Here is a 22,672-nt window from a genome sequence, read left to right on the forward strand (position 1 = left end):
ATATATATGTATTGAACTACTTAAACTGTAGGTTTCTGCAGAACACTGGAGAGACAGCTTGCTGCTTTCACACAGAGAGCAGCAGTCTCACACTCTCACTGTACAGCGTTTCAATTGGCAACACTGCTCAAAAGAATTGTTGATTGGAGTATTGTGCAGGGAGAGTGTCAGGCTGCTGGAGACCCAGAGTGCTATGCTCTGTGTAAGATCAGCTGTCCAGCTCACCAGTGTACCGCCAACATAGGAAGCGTTTCAAAAAGACATACCATTATTAAAAATAGCATAAAAAAGGGATTTTTAATACAGCTTACCTGTAAAATCCTTTTCTTGGAGTACATCACGGGACACAGAGCGGCATATTCATTACTATATGGGTTATATGGAGTACCTTCAGGTGTTGACACTGGCAATCTCAAACAGGAAATGCCCCTCCCTATATAACCCCCTCCCATAGGAGGAGTACCTCAGTTTTGTAGCAAGCAGTATGCCTCCCAAAATGGTCCCCAAAAAGAGGGGTGGGAGCTCTGTGTCCTGTGATGTACTCCAAGAAAAGGATTTTACAGGTAAGCTGTATTAAAAATCCCTTTTTCTTTATCGTACATCACGGGACACAGAGCGGCATATTCATTACTATATGGGATGTCCCAAAGCAATGCTCACAATGAGGGGAGGGAGAACATCTCCAAGACAAAAGGATTTAATTTAGAGAATACTCAAATCATAATAAATCCAACTTAGTTGAGAAAAATAATCTTAAATTTTAAATTTAACTCAAAAAAGAGGAGCCCCCGGATTCCGAGGGTCTCAAACTGCAGCCTGCAGCACTGCCTGCCCAAAGGCTGTATCAGAATTCCTTCTTACGTCCAACTGGTAGAACTTTGTAAACGTGTGGACAGAAGACCAGGTTGCCGCCTTGCAAACTTGAGCCATAGAGATCTGGTGGTGTGCTGCCCAGGAGGCGCCCATGGCCCTAGTAGAATGAGCCTTTAATGATACTGGAGGAGGCAACCCTTTCAAGCCGTAGGCCTGAGTGATTAATTGCTTAATCCACCTAGAAATGGTGGACTTTGCAGCTGCCTGCCCCTTCTTGGGCCCATCCGGTAATACGAACAGCACATCTGTTTTCCGGATCTTCTTTGTAGCTTTAAAGCGGGAGTTCACCCATTTCTAAAAAATTTTTTTTTCTTCCCCTAGATTCCTGCTCGTTCGGTCTAGGGGAATCGGCTATTTGTATTAAAATAGGTGCAGTACTTACCCGTTTTCGAGCTGCATCTTCTTCCGTCGCTTCCGGGTATGGTCTTCGGGAGCGGGCGTTCCTTCTTGATTGACATTCTTCCGAGAGGCTTCCGACGGTCGCATCCATCGCGTCACTCGTAGCCGAAAGAAGCCGAACGTCGGTGCGGCTCTATACTGCGCCTGCGCACCGACGTTCGGCTTCTTTCGGAAAATCGTGACGCGATGGATGCGACCGTCGGAAGCCTCTCGGAAACCTGTCAATCAAGAAGGAACGCCCATTCCCGAAGCCCATACCCGGAAGCGACGGAGAGGATGCGTCTCGTAAACGGGTAAGTACTGCACATATTTTAAAATAAATTGCCGATTCCCCTAGTAAAAACGAGCAGGAATCTAAGGGGGAAAAGTGCCCTCTAAGGGTGAACCCCCGCTTTAAGATAGGCCTTCATGGCCCTGTCGATATCCAAGGTATGCAGCAACCCTTCCTTTCTGGAAGTAGGTTTAGGGAGGAAGGATGGTAATACCCAATCCTGGTTCAAATGAAAACTGGATACAACCTTCGGTAGGAAGGAAGGATGAGGGCGGAGAACGACCCTGTCCTTATGAAAAATAAGATATGGTTCCTTACAGGATAAGGCCGCCAGTTCCGATACTCTTCTTGCGGAAACTATGGCGACCAAAAATACTAACTTTCTTGTCAGTAAAACCAAAGGAATTTCAGCCAACGGCTCAAACGGTTGTTTCTGTAAACTTGACAGAACAAGGTTTAAATCCCACGGGTAAAGCGGGGATTTAACTGGAGGTTTAATACGTAAGACCCCTTGAAGGAAGGTCTTAACCAGCGAGTGGGTGGCCAGCGGCCGCTGAAACCACACTGACAGAGCAGAAATCTGTCCTTTGATTATGCTTAATGCCAATCCTTTATCCACTCCTAGCTGGAGAAAACGTAATACTCTATCGATGGTAAATTTGCGAGAAAGCCATCGCTTGGACTCACACCAGCCTACATAGGCCTTCCAGACCCTGTAATAAATCACCCTAGAGACCGGTTTCCTGGCTCTGATTAGGGTAGAGATTACTTTCTGAGACAGACCTCTACCCCTGAGAATCAGGGATTCAGTTTCCAGGCCGTCAAATTTAGATGCCGTAAGGCAGGGTGGAGGATCGGACCTTGCGATAGCAGGTCTGGCCGTAGAGGAAGAGTCCAAGGGTCTCCCACTACCATCTTTAAGATTAGTGAGTACCATGCCCTTCTGGGCCATGCTGGAGCTACCAGGATGACTGGTATGTGCTCCACCCGGATCCTGCGCCGCAGGCGGGGTAGTAACTGGAGCGGGGGAAACGCATAAAGAAGTTTGAACTGATGCCAAGGGCAAACCAACGCATCGGTTCCGCAGGCCATCGGATCCCTTGAGCGGGACATGAACCTGTCTAGCTTCTTGTTGAGTCTCGATGCCATGATATCCACGTCCGGCACTCCCCATCTTTGGCAGAGTGCTTGAAAGATTTGTGGATGCAGAGACCATTCCCCCGGCAAAAGAGTCTGGCGGCTTAAGAAGTCCGCCTGAAAGTTGTCCACTCCTGGAATGAATATTGCCGATATGCAGGGCACATGAGCCTCTGCCCATAGGAGAATCAAGCTCACCTCTCTCTGAGCGGCTTGACTCCTGGTTCCCCCTTGGTGATTTATGTATGCCACGGCCGTGGCATTGTCTGATTGAATTCTCACCGGGAACCCCTGCAATTTTGACGTCCAAGCCCTGAGGGCTAGTCGAGCAGCTCTGAGCTCCAAGATGTTGATGGGCAACTGCTTCTCTGGCGTTGCCCAAGTACCTTGGCGAGTGCAACCATCCAAAATTGCTCCCCAGCCCGTCAGGCTGGCGTCTGTGGTCACTATCTTCCAAGCCACTGGGCTGAAAGACTTACCCTTCAGTAGATTCTGAGGGTCTAACCACCAGCACAGACTTTGTCGGACTCTTGATGAGAGCGGCAACGGGATATCCAAGGCCTGCGGCCTTCTGCTCCATGCTGACAGGATGGCTGCCTGCAGGATGCGAGTGTGGCTCTGGGCGTATGGTACCGCCTCGAATGTGGCCACCATCTTGCCTAGTAATCTCATACATAGGCGAATAGTCGGTTCCTTCTTGCTTAGAACCAGTAGGATTAATTCCTTGATGGCTTTGACCTTCCTCAGAGGTAGAAACACTCCTTGTTGTTCTGTGTCTAATCTCATGCCGAGATATTCCAACTGCCTTGTGGGCAGGAAAGCTGACTTTTCTCGATTTAGGACCCAGCCGAACTTCTCGAGGTATTGGACCGTGAGGGCCACTGCTCGCTCCAAGCCGAGAGACGAGTGATCTATGACTAGGAGGTCGTCCAGGTATGCTAGGATCGTGACCCCTTGGATCCTTAGTTTGGCTAGGATTGGAGCTAGGACCTTCGTGAACACCCGGGGGGCCGTAGCCAACCTAATACATGAGATGGCTGCGTCCACTGCAGGAGTAGCCCATTTCTTGGAAAATTTATCTTCCATAGGATATAGGGCAGAGAATCTTTTAGGTGGTAAGAAGATTTTTCTGGCTTGTTCCAATCTTGGAACAAAACTCCCTCTAGTAGAGGGTGGATCGGAAATACTGCATTGCTTTGAGGCGCCCTCAGTGAGCCCAAAGCTGAAACCGTAGATACCTGGAGATCTGGTACTGGCAAGTTAAATGCATTTATGGACCAAGTCCGTTAAGGCTTGAGTCCACCAGCTCTCCCCTTGGGAGACTGCTCCAGACTCCTCTGTATCCGGATCTTCGATCCCTGAACCTACTTGGTCCTTGTCCAAGAGGTCGTCCAATTCCCCTGAGGAAAGGACCTCCTCTTCTGAGGGTCTGCGCTCGGGCGACGGAGATCTAATCCGTTTACTGCCCCGCATAGCTGTGGCTATCATTTTTCCCATTCTTTTCTCCGTCTCTCTTAAAGAGGTGAGTAATACCTCGTCCGTGACCATCTTAGGGTTGGACTGACCCGCGCCAGCTCCAGCCCCAGATCCCGATGGCCCCAAGGCTCCCTGTGGGGAAAGCAGCGGCATAACTTTGTCCGAGACTTTAGACTCTCCGGATGCCATGGTACAATACCAAGGTACACCTGCTACCTATTGGTATTTGGAACTATAAAAGTTAATTGCCCAAACACCTGTTTGGGGGATAAAAAATGCTTCCTCTCCCCTAGATGACTTTTTTTTTTTTTTTTTTTCTTTTTTTTCGTTTTTGTTTCAAATCCAGGAAAGAAAAAACATTCTGTCCCCCTGAGTAGTATTGCAAAGAAAAACTATGAGATGGAAAAGAAAACAGCCTATTTCTAGGCTTGAAAAACAGTCTTCTGAAGACTGCAATATCCTTTCTGGCCACTGTGTGTCCTCGGCGCCCCGTGCTGCCGCTCTGGTCTTTCCTCCCCACGTTCCAAAGTATTGAATGGAACAAACAAGGAAGGGCCGCCCCTTCCTTAAGCCACTGACCCGCCCTTCCCCCCCCAGCAATCTCAAACAGGAAATGCCCCTCCCGACAGGGGGGGGGTTTGGGAGGAAGGGACCTCTCTGTTCCAGCAAACTGCAGCCTGGAACCATGAGGAGGTCAGCGTTTTGCCTGCTTTGCAGGCTCTGAGGAGGAAGACTGAATGGAGCATCGCCTGGAGGCTTGCAGGTAAGCACAGCTCTCTGACACACACATATATTTTTATATCACACAGGCCCCATTCAATGCTTTTCCAACACTACAAGGGAGGTCACATCTTATGGGGAATAATACATATAGAGCCATCCTATCTTTATGATATGTGACTAGTTTGCCAGATGCAGTGCATAACTTTAGGCATGTCCCCTGTGACCCCCCAGAAAAAAACCTGCTAAGAACCAAGTTCCGCAAGTTTTCCCCTCACTTACCTGCTCCATGCCGCAGGACTTTGCCAAGCAAGAGGCCCAATCTTCCCCCATCTCCGTGGGGATGTCTAGACCTTCAGGCCCTGGGTTCCTATGAAGGATCCACTGTCCTGGGCCCATATAGCACCCTGGCAACAGAAAACATTAGGCACCCAAAGGTTTCTAAGTTCTGGGCCCAGGGTCCAGCTCTCTAAAAAGAAAAGCATTATGGGCTATACCCCAAGGGTTTGGGGTCCGGTTACTGACCACTTTAGCACTGAGGCTTTTTTGGACAGAACCGGTAGCTCACCTAATCCCAAGGATGCGGAGGCAAGCTAAACCATGACTAACACCTAAGACACTGGCGTAAAAACTGAGGTACTCCTCCTATGGGAGGGGGTTATATAGGGAGGGGCATTTCCTGTTTGAGATTGCCAGTGTCAACACCTGAAGGTACTCCATATAACCCATATAGTAATGAATATGCCGCTCTGTGTCCCGTGATGTACGATAAAGAAAAATATATAACATATGCTTTACTTGTAATAAGGTCTGGCTGCATAACACACAAAATAACCAGAGGGTTCATTTGGGCTTTAACTTAAAAAATAATATTTTTTTTTAGCCCTATTATTGTCGAGGCAGGTTAAGCAGAGGTAAGACTCATTTGGGGCCACAGCCATAAGGGGCCCAATTATTGCCCTGGTGTAAAGAACTCTAAACCTATATAAGAACACACTACCAGTATTAATCACTAACAAAATACTTACGTATTTTTAAATGCAACTGTTTATGTACCGATTGTGCTTTATTAATATGGTTTAATGAATATTCATGGTAATGTAATTGAGATTGAAAAAAATAATAATAATAATTTTATGCCCGGGACCCCGCTTTAACCACTTAAGCCCCGGACCAATATGCTGCCTAAAGACCCAAGGTGTTTTTACAGTTCGGGACTGCGTCGCTTTAACAGACAATTGCGCGGTCGTGCGACGTGGCTCCCAAACAAAATTTGCATCCTTTTTTCCCCACAAATAGAGCTTTCTTTTGGTGGTATTTGATCACATCTGCGGTTTTTAGTTTTTGCGCTATAAACAAAAAATAGAGCGACAATTTTGAAAAAAATTCAATATTTTTTACTTTTTGCTATAATAAATATCCTCCAAAAATATATAATTTTTTTTTTCCTCAGTTTAGGCCGATATGTATTCTTCTACCTATTTTTGGTAAAAAAAAAATCGCAATAATCGTTTATCGGTTGGTTTGCGCAAAATTTATAGCGTTTACAAAATAGGGGATAGTTTTATTGCATTTTTATTTTTTTTACTACTAATGGCGGCGATCAGCGATTTTTTTCGCGACTGCGACATTATGGCGGACACTTCGGACAATTTTGACACATTTTTGGGACCATTGTCATTTTCACAGCAAAAAATGCATTTAAATTGCATTGTTTATTGTGAAAATGACAGTTGCAGTTTGGGAGTTAAACACAGGGAGCGCTATAACATTTAGGGTACATCTAGTGTGTGTTTACAACTGTAGGGGGGTGTGGCTGTAGGACTGACATCATCGATCGAGTCTCCCTAATAAAAGGGATCACACGATCGATGCAGCGCCACAGTGAAGCACGGGGAAGCAGTGTTTACATACGGCTTTCCCTGTTCTTCAGCTCCGGGGAGCGATCGCGACGCGCCGGAATAGCCGCGCCGTCGTCCCGGATCGCTCCCTGAGGCTTACCGACCGCCGCATGTACCGGGGGGGGTCCCGATCGGACCCCCGACCCACATCAAGCAGAGCACGTACAGGTACGTACATGTGCCTGTCCGTGCCATTCTGCTGACGTATATGTACATGAGGCGGTCCTCAAGTGGTTAAGTACCTGAATGTGACTTGTTATTAGCCTCTCTAATCCCTGTATAACAGTACTGAGAAAGCTAGAGCCACTATTTGATGCCAGTTTACTGCCTGCACATGTACTGACAGTTAGCATGCTAATAGTGGGAGAGAGTAAAGGGATGAGCCCTTCAGAATGTCTATATCCCTCATTTTTCATGTGCATCTCAGAACTGGATGAAGAAAAATGCAAACTCTCTGGCAGGTACAACTGTTAGGCTGCTTTCACACTGAGGTGCTATAACACTAAAAATAGTGCATTGGAAGTGCCTCTCCTCTCACTCCAGTGTGAAAGCCCTTGATGGATTATTATTTTATAAAGAATCTGTTAGGAAATACAGCCATAATGGTAGGACCTGGGAGACTGCTGCACAAGGTGGCTGTACTTTAGAACTTCAGAAATATTTCCCCTTGGCAGAAGCTACATATTTAACTTTCCTTGCAGGAAAGTCATGGACAGACTACAAAATTAAAGCATTGGGAAGAAAATTACTAAAAAACCTTACTGCACTCGATTACATTTTAATATTTTTGAATGGAAGTCTCCCAAAAGGGGCTAAACCAAGAAAGCAGAACATGGTTTGATTGCGTGGTATTACTTATCTTCTAATTTGCATTACAAACAAATTTAACATTTAGCATAACACTAAAAAGAAATTAAAACCCACCATTAACGGCTGTGCCTCTTCATCATCTGAATCTCTGAATTCAATTGATATGGCTATGTTTCTGGCCTAAAAGAAAGAAGCATGCAAAGAAATATATTTATGAATCAACAGCAGCAAGTGATTTTAGATAACTGACGCAAGATGACATAAAGCAGGCAAATTGATACTAAAAGCTTAAAATGTTCAAATTAGCCCAATAAAATTTTACATTTGCTTAAAGTGGGAGGAAACTCCCATGCATGATTTTTACCTATAGGTAGGTCTATAATAAGGCTTACCTATAGGTACTGTAAATATCTCCTAAACATGCACCGTTTAGGAGATTCTTAATTTAGATGCAACTGGTAACATCACTGGCACGTGCACTTCTTTCAGAGTCCGTAAACGCATGCACGGGAGTGACATCATCGCAGCTCTGGACACTCACACAACCAAAATCTGTGAACCCCGGACAGAAGACAGGGTGAAGGTGGAAATGCCTTACGTCAGGGATCCTCAAACTACGGCCTTCCAGCTGTTGCAGAACTGCACATCCCATGAGGCATTGTAAAACTCTGACATTTACAGACATGACTAGGCATGATAGGAATTGTAGTTCCTGAACAACTGGAGGGCCGTAGTTTGAAGACCCATGCCTTAAAGCGGGGGTTCACCCAAAAATCAACTTTCTGCCATTAGATCCAGCATACTGCTGACATCTGCAGTATGCTGTTTTTTTTTTGTACTTATCGTTTTATCAGCCGCTGTTATCCGGCTCCGAGCGGGGAATCCTTCCGGGTATAGGCGTTCCTAAGCCAAGCGAAGTTGATTGGCGGGCTGCTAAAGAGCGTCACGCCTTACGAAAATACCCGAAGTGACACTCGAGTGTTTACGGCGCCTGCGCATTCAGCTCTACACGGCAGGCGCCGTAAACACCCGAGTGTCACCTCGGGTATTTTCGGAAGGCGTGACGTGCTTTAGCAGCCCGTCAATCAAATCCGCTTGGCTTAGGAACGCCTATTCCCCGCTCGGAGCTGGATAACAACAGCTGATAAAACGATAAGTACAAAAAAAAAAAACAGCATACTGCAGATGTCAGCAGTATGCTGGATCTAATGGCAGAAAGTTGATTTTTGGGTGAGCCTCCACTTTAAGTGGTGACAGAGTGTTTCATTCTAAGGCAAGTTTCACACAACGAGTTAGTATGCAATGCGGTTAAAAAATAGCGATTGTCTACCACTTTAACATGTGAACAAATTACCAAGTGTGAGTCTTATGAAGAACCAAGCAAAAAAGTAGTAACCATTGGTTAGAGTAGGCATATTTGCTATGCATTTCTAAGCTGGTATACAAAGAATAAATCCAAGAAAATTATCAAATTGACAATTGTATGGGAGGCAGCCCTTCTTGAATTAACAGAAGACAACAGAAGGCTTAAATTATAATGGAAAATTGCTAGTCCATAATACAAATAATAACCAAATAAAACTGTGGCTTACAACAACCCATATGAGAGGAAAACTTTGCACATACGGGGAAGAAAGCAGAAGAACCCACAAAAAAAAACCTTATATCACAAGACTACCCATGACTAAAAGGCAATGCCTGGTGTGATGAATTCTAGGTTTAACTGCACAACTACAGTAGCAGACCAAGAAGGTGAGATGAATTCAATAGCAGCATCCATACAAGGGGGCACCCATCAATCCAAACTTAAAAGGGGTTGTAAAGGGTAAGAAAAAAATCCCTAAATAGCTTCCTTTACCTTAGTGCAGTCCTCCTTCACTTACCTCATCCTTTGATTTTGCTTTTAAATGTCCTTATTTCTTCTGAGAAATCCTCACTTCCTGTTCTTCTGTCTGTAACTACACACAGTAATGCAAGGCTTTCTCTCGTTGGTGTAAAGAAAGCCTCTTGAGGGGGGAGGGGGCGAGCAGGCAAGCAGGCAAGTCAGGACACTCTACTTTGCAGATAGAGAAAGGAGCTGTGTTCTGGTGGGTGTCCTGACACTCCTGCTCGCCTCCTCAGGAGGATTTCTCCACACCAGGGAGAAAGCCTCACATTACTGTGTGGAGTTACAGACAGAAGAACAGGAAGTGAGGATTTCTCAGAAGAAATAAGAACATTTAAAAGCAAAATGGAATGATGAGGTAAGTGAAGGAGGACTGCACTAAGGTAAAGGAAGATATTTAGGGAATTTTTTTCTTACCTTTACATCCTTTTTAAGGCGCTGCACAATGCCCAACTATGGATTTATTAAACAATAACGGGCACACACTGAGTCAGTGTGTGCCAACAGCCACATGCACGTTATACATTAGAAAAGGAGCTTCTAAAAACAAGATATACACAAGTAAACCCTGCATAATGAGCAGAGAAATATATGTCCATATGAGGAATCCAGCTATAGTCTCATTTAAGACTCTGGGTATGTAAAAAATCTATTTTCATCTAAGAGAAAACCAAAAAAGCAAATACAGCCTGCAATTTGAAAATCTAACAGGATTTCCCTTACCTTTGCAAAGGCCTTCTGGCCATCATATTTCAAGTGCTTTGGGTAAACATAGAGGTGGTTGTTGTAGATGGTGAACGGTTGTGTGTGCTTGGGAATGCAAGGAACAAACTCTTCTACTTCAAACGTCACAGTATCTGCACCGCTCTCAAATTGCTTCATAGGAATGTAAGAGGAATTCACATAATCTGCAGAAATAACAAATAAATACTATACCATATGGATTTCACTAATACAGTTCATTTTTTCTTAACACAATCCACCTACTTGGAAAATCAGGAGACACATTGTCAATGTGAATGTCTAAATTTCCTAAAATAACTGGAAGCTTGGCCATCTTTTCAGGCCTGAAAAAAAGAGAAACAGAATGTTGTGTTACATACATAATAGCAACATTTCATGGGGGCATTCTCACAGGGAACATACAGGTAGAGAAAAGTAAAAAAACATCCAGACACACAACATATGATGAGGGCCAACCTAAAAAGGTAGAGCTAGTGAGACTCGTTAAGGCTTTCATACCTGCTCATTGTTTTCTTGCATTTGATGCTACTTTCAGGCAAATGTCAAATGCAGATTTCAATTTACCTCAATAGTACAGTGTGGATGACAATTCTGAGACTGCATTTGACCTACTTTGCATTACATTTCTCTGCTACAGAAGGTCCTTTTGAGACGAATTTCCAATAAAAGGTAAAGTAAACCAATCACAGCCTTTGGCTGTTATTTTCATGTGCCTGGGAACAACTGTGTTTGTTTGTTCTTCACTGGTCTTTAGGTCCCCTATGCTGGAAAGTTAACTGTGGGCAGCTTGCTGTGACTCATGAACAGTCCCCAAAGCCTTTTGGATCTGCTGCAGTGATCTGACTGGAAGTGGGAGCAGGTAACTGTCAAAACCTGTTCCCCCACCTCTCTAACCATTTGGGTGAAATTCTGTTTTCAGCTGGCCAAACATATATTGATTTGTTTTTGTTCAGCCAGAAAAATAACAGAACAGCGGCAGCATGGATGCAACCAGAGTTTAGCCGGATTTTTTTTTCCACCCAGCTTGTCAGGCAGGAAGGCGATGATGTGACCACACACTAATTGAATTTTGGTTCCTCAAGTACTGACCAAAATTCACACAGTGCATGGCCAGCGTTCGATTGTCTATGCCAAATGAAAACCTTCACTCCAGGTCTGTGACTCAAAGTACTTTTAAAAAAAAAGTGCGTCAACAAGGCACTCAAGAAACAGAATGAAAAATTCAGCCATTGTAGCCTCCATATTATCACTAACGCGCCTTTCACACAGGGCGGATGCGCTCAGCGGGAGATCGCTCCGTTGTTCTCCGCTGATGACAAGTCCGTCAGAGCCCCGCTGATTTCAATGGGGAGATCGGATGAAAACGGACAGCATGTCCTTTTTTATCAGATCCAACAGAAGGATGACTGGACATATCGCCATACGTCTGTTTTTAGCGGATCAGTGTCAGCGGACACATCTCCACTTACATAGGAGTCAATGGGTGGCCCGCTCGGATCCGCCTTAAAAACAGACAGGCGGATCCTAGCAGGCTTATCATGTAAAAGGGGCTTAAAGCAACATATATTAGAATATAAATAAAGTCAGCATACTCACTTTCTAAAGTCAACAAGCAATTTCAACATATCTTCATTTGACAGTTTGTTGCTATCCTGACGGAAAATAGCAGAAAATCTTGCAGTCTTGTCCAGTGTTCCTGAACAATCTTTAAACAATGGTCTGCAAAAAAATAAAAATAAATATTTTAACATTCCAGTTTCAAAAAAAAAAAAAAAATCAAACAGATTTCCTGGCATTTTAGAATCGAAAACTAACGTATGTCAACTTAACACTGTTCACTTCATTCCACTACTACTACAAGCAAGTCTTGTGTGTGTGTTTTTATATATATATATATATATATGTATATATATATATATATATATATATATATATATATATATATATATATATATATATATATATATATATATATATATATATATATATATATATATATATATATAGTAGTGTTTGAAAAAGGAAGTAATTTTAAAAAAAATGTTTTACACACCTTTTCAGGACTTTCACTTTAAGTAAAAAGCTGCTTACAAAAGGGCCAGTAATCACATTATTCAATTTTCTCATTTAATTTCCTTTATATTTACCTTTTATGATGTAGTGCAAGGGCCTGACTGGTTGCATACAAATTGAAAGTGTTTACGTTTGACCTCATAATGTACAGTTTTCCTTTTGATTTTCCAAAACCATACAAGAAAATTGTATAATGTATGGCCAGCTTAATGCTGGCCTAATCTGAAAGGCTAGGTTTCAGCATTAATGGACATTGCTGAAGTAGGTTATCCCTTTCTGTCTCCTGCACATTTCAATTGGACAATGAAGCAGTCAATGTGATGAGCATTTAGGAATTTGGGGGGGGGGGGGGGGGTCAAGCTCTGACCACCCCAGACGTGTCTGAGCTTTGCATGTCAGAACAGCCCAGAATTCAGATGGACTGAAATCTACAAAATGTACATAGAATTCTAGGTGTTTGCTCCTCATATCTTGTCAGCAAATTTTTGTTTAAATAAAGTGGCAAACCCCCTTTAAACACAATGGAGGTGTTATAATGCACACTACTTAAACTGGCTGAACATAACATTTCCAATTCACCACCCCCACCCAGCTTAAAACTGTTGAGTTTAAAATTGAGGGAGGAAAGTGAGAAATTGTGCACCCAACAAAGACTGCATCTAATTGGATGCAGTCACTGTTCAGGTATTTAGACAGCCCAAGGATGCTGCAATTGTCTGAATACAATAGCTGACCTGTAAATTGCTCTATCCACACGGTTTAGCTTGGATGGAGGAATCAACTGATTTCTCATTCAGCTTGCAGGGCTGGAAAAGTCAAATCTAAACATGTTTGGCTAGCCTTACCTTGCTGCCCAGCCAAATGGCATCCTGTACTGTCCAAGTCTGCTGCATGCTTGTTTGGCATTCTTTAAAACCTTCTGAGCCACCTGGGAAAAGAACAAAGGAGCACAAAAACAAGTATTATACAAAAGAACATCTGAATGAGGAACCAATGGTGGTCAAGCAGATTGATCTTCGAGACATACAGCCTGCTGAGATGAAATTACACCTTTCTCCCTGGGAACCAAGTGTTATTGAATTTAAAGAAGAGAAGACGCTGCAAAAACTGACTTACTGTAAGGAAAATGTGGCAACACTAGCCACAGATGATATGGAGGCTGAAACGGCAAGGTCGTAGAATACAGAAGCCAAGCCAAATGGGGTTTGGCAGACAAATAAAATATACTCCCTGTGAACAGAGCATTTACTATTATCACATAACTGCTGTTTCAAAAGAGTGAAGTTTAACCATGGTGCATGTGCATTCGGAGCGCGTTTTAAGGCATACACACCTCTTTCTCAGCCCGAGTGCATTTTTTTTTTTTTTAACAATAATCAAATGCTACATTTCTGTTGTGGTTTTTATGTATCTAATCTATGTTTATGACCAGTACAAATTTGCCGATTTATGGTATTGTCACACTTAAAGATTAAAGGATGATTTCTATGCACCTTTTCGACAGTTGTAATCCTTCCCTCCTGTCCACATCATACATGAGACAGTGTTACTTTTTTAGACATACAGTACCTCACAAAAGTGAGTGCACCCGTCACATTTTTGTAAATATTTTATTATATATTTTCATGTGAAAACACTGAAGAAATTACACGTTGCTACAATGTAAAGTAGTTTAGTGTACAGCGTGTTTAACAGTGTAAATTTGCTCTTCAAATCTTGAATGTTCTGTGGGCCTCTTTGATGAACTCTGATCTTTAGTTCTTTCCATAGATTTTCTATTTGATTCAAGTCAGGTGATTGGCTGGGACATTTTAGATGCTTTATTTTCTTTCTTTAAAACCAACTGACTGTTTCCTTGGCTTTGTGTTTGGGATCATCGTCTTGCTGAAATGTCCACTTCATCATGCTGCTAGAGGGCAGCAGATTCCTTCAATCACATGAAGTTTTCCAGTACCATATGCTAAAAAACAGCCCCACACCATGATGTTCCCTCCTCCAAACCTCACTGTTATGGTGTTTTTGGGGTGATGTGCAGTGCCATTTGACCTCCAAACATGGTGTGTATTAGGACATCCAAAGAGTTACATTTTGGTCTCATCTGACCAGACTATATTCTCCCAGTATTTTGCAGGCTTGTCTAAATGTTGTGCAGCAAACTCTAAACAAGCTTCAACTTGCTTTTTCTTCAGCAATGGAATCTTGCGTGGCGAGTGTGCATACAGGCCATGGTGCTTGAGTGGATTACTTATTGTTTTCTTTGAGACAAATGCACCTGCTAATTCCTGGTCTTTCTGAAGCTCTCTACAACAACTCTTGATAATTCTTTTCACTCCTGTCAGAAATCTTGTGAGAAGCACCTGGTCATGCCCAGTTTATGGTGAAATGATGTTCTTTCCAATTCCGTATTATGGCCCCAACAGTGCTCACTGGAACATTCAGAAGTTTAGAAATCCTTCTGTAACCAATAACATCAGTATGTTTTGCAACAATAAGGTTGCAAAGGTCTTGAGAGCTCTTTGCTTTTACCCATCATGAGAAGTTTCTAGAGTGACACCTTGATAATGCAACACCTTTTTATAGGCCATCAGTTGAGACTGAACTAGCTGATATTAATTTGCACTGACAAGGGGCAGGATTGCTTTCTAATTACTGGTAGATTTCAGCTGGTGTTTTCCCTGTGTCATTCCATCTTATTACACAAAACGTAAATTTAACATATTTGTTTTGGTTTCTTTGTATGCATGGATTGTTACCAACATGTGGTAAACATTTCATATCAATAGCAAATATATTTGCCTAGAAAAATGGTGAAGTGTAAAATAATTACTTATTTTACCTGCTGCACACACCCACACACATTATTTATAATATATGTATATATATATATATATATATATATATATATATATATATATATATATATATATATATATATATATATATATATATATATATATATATATATATATATATATATATAAATAAACAAACACATACACAGTGCAGTATTTGTATTATTCTTATATTTTTTTTATATATCTGCCAATACGGAAAATAAAGTGCACACTACCAGGGGAGCGACTCACAAGCAGCTTAAATTATCTACTTGCCGACCAGCCTCCGCAGTTACACGGCGGCAGGTCGGCTTACCTGCGCAAGGTCACGTAGATCTACGCCACCTCGTGAATCAGCCACTAGGGGCGCGTGTAAATACACAGCTCCCGGTCTGGTCAGAGGGAGAAATGCCTGATCGTCTGTTCATACAATGTATGAACAGCGATCAGTAATTTACCCTAGTCAGTCCCTCCCCACCCTAAGTTAGAACACACCTAGGCAACATAATTAACCCCTTCCCTGTCAGTGGCATTTTTATAGTAATCAATGCATTTTTATAGCACTGATGGCTATAAAAATGCCAATGGTCCCAAAAATGTGTCAAAAGTGTCCGAAGTGTCTGCCATAAGGTCGCAGTACCGATAAAAATCGATGATCGCCGCCATTACTAGTAATAAAAAAAAAAAAAAAAAGCCATAAAACAATGCCCTATTTTGTAGATGTATCGGCCTAAACAGAGGAAAAAAATCGTTTTATATATTTTTGGGGATATTACAGCAAAAAAATATTCATTTTTTTTTCAAAATTGTCGTCTCTATTTTTGTTTATAGCGCAAAAAATAAAAACTGCAGCGGTAATCAAATACCACCAAAAGAAAGCTCTATTTGTGGGGGGAAAAAAAAAGGACGGCAATTTTGTTTGGGCGTCACGTTGCACGACCGCACAATTGTCAGTTAAAGCAACGCAGTGCCGAATCGCAAAAAGTGGCCCGGTCATTGACCAGCAATATGGTCCGGGCTGAAGTGGTTATTTTCCGTATTAGCAGCTATACTTTATTTTTTATTTATTTCAGGTACTCTTATAGTACCGTCAATTTACACAGCGCTTTACATATACATTGTACATTCACATCAGTCCCTACCATCAGGAAACTTGCAACCTAAGGTCCATAACACAGATTCATACATATATTAGGGCCAATTTCGACAGTATCCGATTAACCAACCAGCATGTCTTTAGAGTGTGGAAGGAAACTGGAGTACCCGGAGGGCAGTGGGAACATGCCAACTCCAGGCAGAGGGTGCCTGCAGTGGTCAGGATTCGAACCTGTGATCCTTTTTGCTGCTAGGTGAAAGTGCCAACCACTACACCACTGTGCTGCCCATATATACATTTTTTTAAAGAATACAAATACAATAAAAACTGTGCAATCACTTTTTTACAGTTAGACCCCTTTCACACTGAGGCAGTTTTCAGACGTTTTAGCGATATAAAAAGCGCCTGTAAACTGCCATCTATGCCGCCCGAATGTGAAAGCTTGCGTGCTTTCACACTGGGCGGGGCGGTGCACTTGCAGTCCTGCAGGCAGCATCTTTGGGGAGGTTTGGGAGCACTGTATAATGGCCCCTGCCAATTGCAACGAATAGGCAGCACTTCCGTTTCAGTGCCTGAAAAGTGCTTCGGAAGCTCCGCAACACAGGCATTTTTAACCCCTTCTTCAGATGCTATTGGGGGTTAAAAGCACCCTGCTAGCGGCTGAAAAGTGCCGCTTAATCAGTAAAGTACTGCTAAAACGAGTGGTGCTTTACTGCCAACGCGCGGGCGGCCCCAGCAGGGTCTTACAGAAAAAACACCAACTCTGACACTTCTTTGCACAGTGAATAAGCTTTCTTGCTAGAATTTCAAGGAATGACTTTTTGACAGATATGGCTGTCTATGGAGTACTTGGCCAATGCACATACCATCAGATGACATTCAATGGATGGAAAAAGAATTTCATATGGACTCTTATAATTGGGGTCAAAGCGACAACCCCCTCAGCTTTTCCTTGGGACCTAGAAGTTTGAAATGAAAAGAGGTACTTTTTCCTTTCCCAGCTCCAACAATTCTTGATTTATAGTTTAGCCCAGGTTAGCGTTTTTTTTGGCATTTTAATAGATCATGTGCCCTACTCAAACTTTTCATAGAGACCAGTTGAAGGTGGTTAAAAATAAACCATTAGCAGTGGACACACTACAGGCATTATAATATGTAAAGATACAGCAGAGCTTTTCTTATAAATTCTTAATCATTATAAATAAATAATCAACAAAACATGTAGAGAAAAATAGACAGACTGGTTTCACTAAGCAGAATTTGTCCTCAGCAGTCTCCTTGGAGAGAAAAATAAATACAAATCTGTAGTCTAATCCAGAGCATATAGAAATAACATCCTTGCACAGATAGATTATTTAGATCTTAGAAGAATTAAAGCGGAGTTCCAACCACAATTAGCATTTTTTAAATGTATGTCCTTTCATCCTGCGTTTTTATAATATAAATCTGGTCACTTACTATTTTACAATCCGCCGCCGATCCGCATAGATATTCAAAAAAGATAGTTTATAAAACTATATCTACACCGTTGTCATTTTGCTTGTGGGCATTGTGAAGCCTACAGGCACTTACTTCCTGGAAGTCTTGGATGGGGAGTGATAATTGGACAGCGCCCTGCATCCTGGGAAATGACACATTTCCCAGGAGCATTAGAGGGAGATGTCAGAATCCTAGGTGGTTTCAAAGGCAGATTTCGTGGGACCGCATAGCAACAGGCATTTCCAGATGAGTAAAAAAAAAAAAAAAAAAAAACATTTTTTTTCTTTTTTAGTCGTAAGCTACAGTTTAAAGCAAAATAGTTTTTTTGATGGAACCTCCACTTTAAGTTGTTAAAGATTAGTTAGGCATTAGGAGACACCAGTGACCAGTGTCAAACTTTTCAAACAGTCCATCGGCTCATGTAAACGCAGATTTGCAAATAAAGCTGAAAAGTGCCACAGCTCATGATCAAAAAAGCTATGCAAAGTTAAAAAAAAAAAGAGAAAAAACGCAACATAGTACTTTGACCCTAGTCAAATATGTATTTCTACACTTCTTAAAGAATACCTTTTCATGTACTTGGAATTTGAGACCATCACAGAAAAATGTACACAAAACAAAATATTAAAGGAAAGACCTCACAGGACAGAAAGTTGAACCCTTCTCAAACTTCTTCTATACATCAGTGATGGTAGTTATATAAAAACCAACTAGCAGAAGACACACTACATGTGCTTTGACATGCGCAGTGCCTTCCTGGGTGCTGCGGTAAAATGGCACAATTGTTTTCTATGTGCCCTAATGGGAACACAGACAGGCAACATAGAAGGCCTATGCAAACATCGCAGGGCTCCGGAGCGCGCCACGTACAGAGCGCAGGGCTCCGGAGCGTGCCACGTACAGAGCGCAGGGCTCCGGAGTGATAGTAGTGAGCAGGGAGCACAGGGTGAGTGCCGGAGAAGGTGAAAATCTTTTTCACCACATTGCGGCTGAAAAAAAGCCCTGCTTTTTATCAATCTTTAAAGTGTTACTAAACCCACAACAGTAAAATCAATCTGTAAATGCCGTTAAGCATGCTCGCTATACTCACTGTTCCCTGATAATTTTCTGATAACACAGAGCTTATGGAGTCAGGCTGAACATGCTCAGTTTGGTGTGTATTGATAGAGTTTTTTTTTTTTCTTGGGAGAGTGCATTTGATCAGCAAAGGGCCAATCCGCACTGTCCAGATAGAGGGTCAGGGGTCTTGCAAGTCCAATAGGACAGTCAAAAAACTCCTCCTACAAGCTTTAACTAGTGCTTGCCTGGACACTCCTAGAAGTTACAAGACCGGTCTAACTGCCAATTAAAAAATGGTATTTACCAATTTATATTTACTATAATAATTGCATTTCTGTGTACTGCGGGAGACCAGATATAGTAAATGCAGGGTCCTGGGTTTAGTAACACATTAACTGCTTGCCGACCAGCTGCCGCAGTTAGACGGCGGCAGGTCGGCTCTGCTGGGCGAGATCTCGTAGCTAAACGTCACCTCACCGAGCAGCCAATAAAATAATCTTTTTTTTTTTTTAATTGTCGTTCTAATTTTGTTTATAAAATAAAAACCGCAGAGGTGATTAAATACCACCAAAAGAAAGCTCTATTTGTGGGGAAAAAAGGACGCCAATTTTGCTTGGGAGCCACGTCGCACGCCTGCGCAATTGTCAGTTAAAGCGACGCAGCGCCGAATAGCAAAAAGTGGCTTGGTCTTTGACCAGCAATATGGTCCGGGGCTGAAGTGGTTAGACAACCCATAGTCAAAAATCTACAATTACTCGAGTGACTAACAAAACTATTTTTACGATCTCAATGGGGCAAATACACCAATCCAAGTTTGGATCGCGTAAAGTATGCAAATAAAAATTTTTTTTCATCCTACTGCATATCAGCCTGTACATTTATTGGTAGAATTAACCAATGGTGGTAACTGTACACTGTTCTAGAATGCCAAAGCTCTTATATATATTAAACATTTTAGTAAGCAAGCAATTACCTTTGCAGAATCCGAGCTCTTCATGTAGGGCTCAGCACAATGTGCAATGCTCCCTTGGAGAACCTTTTCTATTCTGGCCACAAGGAAGATGTCAGGGTGAGGACATGTGACAGAAAAAATTCCCTAAAAAACAAAACAATTCTACATATTATGAACAGTATTCCACCTTCATCAACAAATGTTAGTATCACACCAACATAATGTTATACAGTACAGTAAAACCTTGGATTACGAGCATAATAATTCGTTCCAGAAACATGCTTGTAATCCAAAGCACTTCAAAGCAAATTTCCCCATAAGAAAAAATAGAAACTCAAATGATTCGTTCCACAACCATTTATTCATAAATCCTTCAGTTTAGTCCATATAAAAAAAAATTATAGCAATGTGATAGGTTGTGTAACCATAAAATGTCCATCCACAAAGAGATTATGAGCAAAATCCAGCAGGAGCTACAGAGTATAAAAGAGAAGAGAGGCCTCCAAATGTAGCAATATGTTGCACTCTCATTAAATGTAACCATATTGCTACACTTAGAGGTGCCTCTCTTCTTTTTTATACTCAGATGTGACATGACGCTACTCTTATATCAAGACATTGCTTATGTATCAAGTCAAAATTTATTAAAAAAATGTTGCTCATTTGTAAAACGCTCTCAAACCAAGTTACTCGCAAACAAAGGTTTTACTGTATCTCACAAGAGTACACCCCTCACATTTTTGTAAATATATTATATCTTTTCATGTGACAACACTGAAGAAATTACTTTGCTACAATGTAAAGTAGTGAATGTACAGGTTGTTTAACAGTGTAAATTTTCTGTCCCCTCAAAATAGCTCAACACACAGAGGCCGGGTCGGGATCTCGCCGGAACCTCCCTTGCCTCTTCTTTCCTCTTTTCGTTATATTGTCACTAAAATATCCAGGCACACCTGGCTGAAATCTCCCAACAACCCCCTTTGGTTTAACCCCAATCTGCAGGAACTATACTCCCTTCCTGATCCCAATCGCTGGTACTCCATGGGGGTTAAATATTTATGCCACCTGTACAATGCTCAGGGCTTTAAATCGTTTTCTCAGCTACGTTTAGATTTCGATTTACCAAATTCGTACCTATTTTATTACTACCAGCTCAGGCACGCTATCCGTGCCCAATTTGGCTCCCTGGATGATCTTACCGACTTGCCCCCATTGAAAAAACTGCTCAGACAGCCAGATCCCACTAAACTTGTCTCCACCTATTATGCAGCCCTAATGACTGACTTTAACCCCAGGTTTCACAAAGCTCAGGTAAAATGAACCTCTGGACATCTCCCTGGTAGACGAGGACTGGTCAGAATTTAGTGATACGTATAAAAGCTCTGTTATTGCTTCCCGGGACCGCATCATACAGGTCAAAATTTTCCATCAAACCCACCTCACTCCGGCTAGGTTACACAGGATGGGTCTCCTGCCCTCAGCTGCCTGTTTCCGCGGCTGTGGCCGGGAGGCCAATTTCCTACACTGCTTCTGGACATGCCCGGTAGTCCAGGACTTCTGGGAAGAAGTGGGTGCTTTCATTTCATCGGTGCTAGGCCTCCCAAACATAATCCACCTCAAGAACTGCCTATTAGGCATTTTTGGCGAATTACACCCATCATCACATGCCAAGAGACTGCTCTTCTTCTATGTTAAAAAAAGCTATTTTACTGGAAGGGCACACAGACCTCTCTGAAATCCCTCTGGTTAGAACGTATTAATGATGCTATCCCACTGTATAAACGTACTTTTGAACTCCGAAAACGGAACAAAACCTTCCACAAAATTTGGGGTAGATGGTTGGCTAGTCCACTAACCCTCTCCCAGCACTGATTGTACTACTCTTGCTTGACCATTAATGGGCCGTGCCTCACGGATCTCTAATGTCTGGACCTCCGCTTTTGCTATATCCAGGTATTATACCTGATCCTTTTACCACTGTGTCTACTTTATATTTTGCACTGATGTCAGTTTATTTTTCTATGTTTGAGTGTATTGCCTAACGTTTATGACCAGGTTGTCTGGTGTATGTTTTTCTGTTTGTTGGTTTGTCTTAAACCTAATAAAAATAGCTTAAAAAAAAGTGAGTACACCCCTATGTGAAAATGTCCACATTGGGCCTAATTAGCCCTTTGTTGCCGGTGTCATGTGACTCACGTGTTTCTTCCAACAGATGCCCCAGTTGAAGTCCATTTGGACGAAATGCGTCGGGCTTGGTACACCTGCTCCCCATATTGCTTTTATCTTTTTTTATGCTACAGTGATCACTTTTATGTATATTTGGTTTTATTACAATAAAACCTTATCCTCTTTTACCTGCACCATCCGGAGCATTGTTTTTTTTCCTTTCTCCTGCATGACCTGCTTGGATACTAAGTTTTTCATACTCCACGATTGTGCCCACCCTCCTCTAAGTGGATACTACTTTTACACCACTGATTGTCGCTTTGGAGTAAGCAGACTTTGTCTTTGACTTTGAATCTGAGTCTGAGCGAATTCACCCACGGTGAAGTTCCAGTCCAGGACTACAGCCATTCATCTGGATATCCTGTGTGGAATCTACCATCTGGCCCTCGTCCAGCTGAGCAGATTCGAGTGGAGTCCTTCCATGCGCTTATGATCTGTTGTTGCTGACAAGCAGATCCACGTTATCCGGTAAGAGTATTCCATCTACTCCTGTTTTATCGTGCAGAATGACCCCTCCATGACGATGATGTGATCATATGCTTTCTACTGATGGACTTTGTTTTTTCTGTGCTTCTATTTTCATTCAATGGACACTTATTTACACGTTACTGTGGTTTAATTGCATTTATCCATGTTTTTTTCCCAATTCCCCTCGAGAAATTTGACCTTGAGTTTCTAATTGACACTAGGGTTGCAGAAATACCGGTATCTGTGCCGATACAGAGCATTTGCATGGG

General features: G+C 42.3%; 1 protein-coding gene across 18 annotated transcripts in view; it reads right to left on the minus strand.

The window, feature by feature from the left end:
* The window catches only part of DOCK9 (dedicator of cytokinesis 9), a 365,118-nt gene that overhangs the window by 123,757 nt on the left and 218,689 nt on the right, over positions 1–22,672 (minus strand). For all 18 annotated transcript variants that reach the window (XM_040336152.1, XM_040336151.1, XM_040336141.1 and 15 more), the window contains exons 13-18: positions 19,731–19,853; positions 13,135–13,217; positions 11,813–11,935; positions 10,460–10,539; positions 10,196–10,380; positions 7,702–7,767 (exon numbers count right to left, since the gene is read on the minus strand). In XM_040336152.1, coding sequence (XP_040192086.1) covers positions 7,702–7,767; positions 10,196–10,380; positions 10,460–10,539; positions 11,813–11,935; positions 13,135–13,217; positions 19,731–19,853 — 660 coding nt within the window. The remainder of the gene's footprint in view (positions 1–7,701; positions 7,768–10,195; positions 10,381–10,459; positions 10,540–11,812; positions 11,936–13,134; positions 13,218–19,730; positions 19,854–22,672) is intronic.

Source organism: Rana temporaria, chromosome 2 (genome assembly GCF_905171775.1).
Source record: "Rana temporaria chromosome 2, aRanTem1.1, whole genome shotgun sequence".
In the NCBI taxonomy this organism is placed as follows: Eukaryota; Metazoa; Chordata; class Amphibia; order Anura; family Ranidae; genus Rana; species Rana temporaria.